The sequence below is a fragment of the Cryptomeria japonica genome, chromosome 11 (assembly GCF_030272615.1).
Source record: "Cryptomeria japonica chromosome 11, Sugi_1.0, whole genome shotgun sequence".
Lineage (NCBI taxonomy): Eukaryota > Viridiplantae > Streptophyta > Pinopsida > Cupressales > Cupressaceae > Cryptomeria > Cryptomeria japonica.
This window is the reverse complement of record NC_081415.1, coordinates 59764027-59770863: the sequence shown is the minus strand read 5'-3', so window position 1 is coordinate 59770863 and position 6837 is coordinate 59764027. Positions and strand designations below refer to the sequence as shown.

The window sequence follows — 6837 nt, the reverse complement described above, 5'->3', positions numbered from 1 at the left end:
TGGGCAATCACCCCTACTCCCGTTGCTTCCTTCTTCACCAGGCATATCTCGACAACTCCTACTATGCCCATTTATTCTTTTACGAAGTAGTTTTATGAACTACTTTTATTCAAATGCGTTAACAAAATAATTAACAATATTAATTATTTATATAAATTCCAGATAGAATAATATAAAAATAATTAATATCATGCCAACTTATTTTCAAAGTTTATTTTATTAATTTGGGAAACATCACAATATATCTCCCTATTGCTTCTGTCATTATTATGAAAAGAAAAGGGGACAAGGGGTCCCCTTCTCTAATACCTCAGGTTGAATCAGAAAACCCCTACGTCACCCCATTCACTGGTATAAAAAACTTTGGAGTGCTACTTTAGCTGCATATACATTCAATCTATTTGCTTTCAAATCTAAACCTTCTTAAGACAGATAGAAAAAGTTGCATGTCCACCAGATCATACGCCTTTGGTATATCCAATTTAATCACCATGTTGGGGGTTCTTGTTTTCCTAGTTGTATGGATAGAATCATGAGCCACAATTATGTGCTCCACTATATATCTTCCAAGCGAAAAACTACTTTGTTCTTTCAAAATAACTTTGTGGAGAACCTTCTTTAATCTATTAGCAATCACCTTTGTTATCACTTTATAGGTAGTTTACATAATGCAATGCATTAGTAATCATTCATATACACTGCATCCTTCGTAAGAATCAATGCTAGAAAGCCATGATTCAACACTCCTAGCATAGTGGATTTCTTCCTGGATTCCTCTACAACCTTGTGCACATCATCCTCAATAATATCCCAAAAATACTGATAAATTTGGTCGAGATCCCATCTGGGCCAGGAGATTTGTCTGGATCAAGTTGAAAGGTGGCAATTTGAACCTCCTCCTTAGTTATGCTTCTATACAATTCTGAATTATCCTCTTCACCAATTATTGGTGGTATCTTTTCCAAAACATCATCCCTAATTCAATCGTGAATTGGAGTATCATGGGTCAGGATTGTTTGGAAATATCTCATCGCTTCCTGATTAGCTTCCTCAATCATCTGAGTCGTGGATCCATCTTCTCTTCTTATCTCCACCATTCTATTCTTACATATATTTGCAATTGTTGATTTGTGAAAACATTTAGTGTTTCTATCTCCTTCCTTGAGCCATGTTTCTCTAACAGGAGTAGCACTCCTCATTAGCTGATATCTCACTCAATTCTCAATTCAATCTTTTCTCTAGCTCATATTCTGCCACCCCCATCCCATTCTCAATAATTACTTTATTTAAAGCTTCAAGTTCCCTTGATATCCTATCTGTTTCTACAAAAATATTTTTGAATTGTTCCTTATTCTCCTTGAGTCTTCTTTTGACATGAGCAAGCTTCTTACTAAACAGATATAATTTAGATTGATTACCAATCCTAGTCTCCATCCACCATTTATGGACTAATTCCTTCAAGGATGGATCCCTCAGCCACATATCTTCAAATTTGAATGGACTACCTCCTTTGGGATCTTCTAGTTTGATCCTTAATAGAACCAGAAAATGATCTGAGCCAATATATGGGAGAATCTCGGCCTCATACATGAATAGCTCATTATTCCAATTCCCAAAGACAAAGAAGTAGTCATGCTTTTGAGCAATACTTGTGAAATCCTTTCTTCGATTTGTCCAAGTTAACTTCCCATTCTTGGTTGGAATGTCCCTCTGGTTGTTGCCATCAATGAAGGCTTGGAAGTCAAGTTCTAATCTTGTAATGGTTTGCAACCCCCCTTTCTTTTTTGAATTCTCTAAAGTGGCATTAAAATCTCCCCCAATCACCTCAAATTCACCATTCATTTGTGCTAACCAATGAGTGATTTCATCCCATAGCCCTCTTTTGGCAATGGTGGAAATTGGCCCATAAACATTGATGATCAAGAAACTTAAATTATCACACAAGTATAAACACCTAGCAACAATTCAAGTGGGATGTTCAATAATCAAATAATAAACAGTACTCAAAGGGTTCCATATCATACCTAAGCCACCTTAAGCACCAACTAATTCCACAAAAAGACCCTCACATTGTCACCAAGCTTTCCTTCTAAATCGATATTCCTCTTTGCTCCATTTAGTTTCTTGCAAGAAAATGATATATCCTCTACTTTGCTCTAGTTGTCGCCAAATAAGGCGCCATTTGCTAGGAGCATCGATGCCCCTAGCATTCCAGGTTAGAAGCCTCATTGGTCCTCGGAAGGATGACCTCCTTCTCATTTCTTTGTTTCATCAGACCTTTCGCCTTAGAAGCCATTTTCAATTTTGCCTTATTAGATTTTGCATCTCTTTTTTGCTTAATTTTCATATTGGGCTTCTTCCATTTAGATCAAGTTTGTACTATCCTCCTCTTAGCTAGGGCGTCTATTTAGTCATCCACATAACTATCTTCCATATCAGTGTCATTATTCATATCATCTTCATATTTTAGGTCATTCTCTTTCTTTTCCTCTTCTACAGGCCTAGCCATTGAATTGATGGCTATGTTCAAATCAAGAGTTTCCTCTATCATATTCAGGGTAAGATTGACCTCCAAAGCGTTGTTATGTATTTCCTTCTTATCATCCTCTAAGGGTATAGATTCTATTATGATAGTCATATGTTGATCTGGGATCTCTACTTCGCACTTTGGAATCACTTTCATATCACCGCTATGGAGAATTTCATTCTTCTGAGTTCTACAGTCCACAACCACATTGTTGTTATCCAGGGAATTCCTCGGGTCCTCCAAAAGGGAGGAGATCTAATCACCCCCAGAGTTCAACGTTGCTTCCCACTTTCTCCCATTCACTACATCATCATTAATTATCTGATTATTTGGCCCCTTGCCCCCACCGAGGGCTCTGCTAACCTTCTCCTTGTCTACTACCTTTATGATCCTCAACTCTTGCCCGATCGGTTTTTGATTAGTTAAGTGAATTCCTTCATAGTTCTTACAATACGAACTCCCATGATTTTTTTGAGTTGCACCTCTAGCATACACTGAAATTATCTTCACACTCTAGACCTTGTAGCCATATTTGCCCATCTATCTGGATCTCTATTTCCTTCAAGATATTGCCACTTGCCTTTATATTGATAGAAATCTGGGCATAGCTTCCTAGAAAGCCATCTTCCTTAATTTCTACTATCACAAAAGATCCCAAATTATTGCCCAACTCTTCAAGGGTTTCCCTCGCCCAATACTCTGTGGGAAGATTGTAAAGGCGAATCCAAGTTTGTTGCTCATTGATTTGGTGTTTCCATGGATTGAAGTTAGGGCACTCCCCAATTAGATTTGGAGTCATACCTTGTGTATCCCCAATGTGATGACTAACTTGCATATCATTTTCTCTCTTCTTTTAATCTACAATATTAACTTTAGTAGTCTTTTGAACTTTTTTTAATCTGGTTGTTCTAAATATTAAATTTGTTTTGCTCTATTTTGCATTAGCAAGTGATAATCAATCAATAAAATAACTTTATGATGTGAAGAGTGCCCCATTCGAAATCATTTATCTAACTTGTTGGGGAGCCATTAAATACTAAATTAAAATGATTTTGCAAATTTGATTATTGATCACAATGCCATGTCAAAAAGACTTTGTGTGGACACATTACACACCAATTGCGAGTAGCACGAAGATCAAATACAATTGGTGTCAACAACATGAGATCAATGGTGGAATTTATCATTTCAAGTGGCATTTGTCAAAATAATGAGAAAATAACATCAAGATGTGCAAAAGTTTCCCTGCAAATATCTCGTATCAGGCAAAGCAAACTCTTGAAGGGATTGTTGAGAGTAAGGCCAAAAAGGCAAGAATTGGGGTTGAACTAGGTTCTACTTCTGCAGATGCCAGGAGGAACCGTTTGGGTAAGGAGGATGGTGAAGATGGAGGTTTCAACGAATCTTGTTCAACACCTAATTCTATAGCATGTGAACCAAACATAGGTGTAGGAAACATTAATACTTTCTTCCACCCTCATACTACACCAAGATCACAAACCACTTTGGAGAGTACAAGATCGAGGAAAAATGTCACTGAACAAGCAAATAAAGCAATTATTAATTTTTGTTACTCCTCTCAATTGGCATTCCATACTTCCAGAAATCCATATTGGCAACCTATTGTAGATGTTATTGTAGTTGTAGGTCTTGGGTTTCAAACCCCATCTTATGAGTCATTGAGGGTTGGTATACACAAAGATGCAGTACGAGATGTTGAAGATGTTAAAGAGCATCGGTTACAGTGGGCTATTACTGGTTGCAACATTATGTCAGATGGTGGGACATATAGAAGGAACCAAACTCTCATTAACTTCCTTGCCTCTTGTGAGATTTGCACTATTTTTTTTAAATTTGTGGATGCATCTAATATAATGAAATTCATAGCTGGATTATTTGAGATGTAAGACATGCTAGTTCCAGATGTAGGGCCACAAAATGTGGTTCAATTTATTACAAACAATGTTGTTGCTTGTGTTGTTGTTGGAATACTTCTAACATATACATACCCTTCTATGTTTTTTACGCTATGTGCAACACATTGTCTTGATCTAACCCTAGACAACATTGGAAAAATTAAATGGTAAAAGGAGGCATTTCAGAAGGTTCACAAGGTTACCAAATTTATTTATAATCACATGAGGATTTTGGCTATAATGCAATCGTTCGCAGGAGGCAAAGAGTTAGTTCGACTAAGGGTGACAAGATTTACAACACACTTCCTAATGATATGATGAATCAATAAGGATCTGAACAACTAATGAGAGGGGGGGTGAATTAGTAGATGGAAAACTAACTAAACTTTCACCAAACTCAAAAACAATCTTTGGACTAACTGGTTCAAACACTGAACTACAAATTTCAATAGCACTGCCAAGTATACCGGTTGACTGGCATAACAAAATAACAATGTAACAGCTCTGAAATTCTCAACCCATTAAACCAAAAAATCAAAGCACTTTACTAACAATAGTAAAAGAACATTTTAGATTATTGTCGGTCATCTTAACATATCGAAGTGGATTTAACAGTTAAGCAAATTAACCACATCAAAACGTAACCACAAAAACCATTCACCACTTGACACAATGTTTTTTGATGTGGAAACCCAAATGGGAAAAACCATGGTGGGGATGAATACCCACAAGTATTTTGAACTCTTCTGAAGTTCACCCTGTTAGGATCCAAGCGTTGTTAGAAGCTTTACAAAAATGTCATGTTAGGAATAGATCCTATTAGGAACCACCCGGTTAAGGGATTGTCTGTTATGCCATGTTAGAAGCAATACCCTATTAGGAGTAACCTCGATAGATGATTTGAAATCCAAGCTAATGGATCACCTGGTTAGAGGATTTACAAAGCACTAAACCTATTAAAGCTTACCCGGTTAAGGGATTTAACTGTTGTAATTGTTAGAGAACAATAGGGGTTTTGTTGATCTAATAAATAGAACTACTTTGCTTGATCAGATCTTGTTCATGCTCCTATCTACCTTCAAACATACTGCAGATACTCCTTTTGGTTTAACAATCAATCACACTGACACTTAACCAAAATTGTCAACACTGCAACAAAACAACTCGTCGACCTTATAAGAAAAACAATAGGTCGGTAACAGATCACAAACCTAAGATCTCATAGAGATTACAAATAAATCAGTTTAAATATGATTGTTGGATTACATAGCAATCATTGCACATTGTACAAGACAACCTCGATCGCTCCTTGATTACCGCTTCATCGAATCCTGTAACTCATCACACGGTTTCCTCTCCATGCAATGTACTCACTCATTCCCAAGATAAAACAGTTATCTCTACGCACCAAAACAACTTTGAAACTCATCATGTGCAACATGCATACATGGCATGATCACCTTCAATCACCATTTAGTCATAGATCAACACAATCAATTCACCAAGCTCCATTGGTTAGGGTTTGGCACATCAACAGGTAGGGTTACCGGTTGATCTTACTGCTTCTAAAGTAATATCGGTTTCCTTCACTGACTCAACTACCGGTTGCATTACAACTTTCATTACCTTCATTACCGGTTACAATTGACATCAATGACAACACAATAGTTCATCAATGCAATCTTCATGCAAATGCCAACAATCTCCCCCTTTGGCATTGATGAGAATACAAATATCAATACCTTTTGATTGTGATGATTGAGAGTAATGCACATACACAGGTATAGGAATCCCGGTTTACATTTTACCATGTACTCTCCTTCAACTGAGTCTCCATGTCTTCAACTGGTAACTGGCTGCAGTTCTTATCTCTATCAATCATAAAGTTTTTCTCCCCCTTTGACAACAATGCCAAAGTGAAAGTAAAATATGTTGTGTCATACTTCATTGTTCTACAACAAGTTGCTCCCCTTGTGGAGTAGCTCTGGTCTACACCAATCCTGCTTCAAGATTCTTTAATTAGCTCTAGGACTGATGTCTTCCACATCTGCTCAAATGACCTCATGTAGGGGCACAACCCCTAGTTGACTTTTAAGATACTCAAAAGTAGTGTTAGGCAGAGGTTTAGTAAAGATATCCGCTAGTCATTCCTTAGTAGATACATGTTCCAGTAACACATCTTTACTCTACACTTCCTCCCTCAAGAAATGATATTTCGGCTCAATATGCTTGGTTCTAGCATGCAACACCGGGTTCTTTGAAATATTTATGGCACTGGTGTTATCACATAAAATCTTTATTGGTTTTGTGATCTTCAGCTTGAATCCTTCAAGAGTGTGTTTCATCCAGATTGCTTGGGTACAATTCATATACGTTGAAACATATTCAGCTTCG

The 6837-nt window shown here is 37.1% G+C and overlaps 1 protein-coding gene across 1 annotated transcript; it reads right to left on the bottom strand.

Annotated features, from left to right (window-relative positions):
• Positions 1–1221: 1221 nt before the first annotated feature.
• Positions 1222–1842, bottom strand: LOC131860020 (uncharacterized). The gene has a single exon (XM_059214365.1). The coding sequence runs from the start codon at positions 1840–1842 to the stop codon at positions 1222–1224; it is 621 nt and encodes a 206-aa protein (XP_059070348.1).
• Between the last annotated feature and the right edge of the window lie 4995 nt (positions 1843–6837).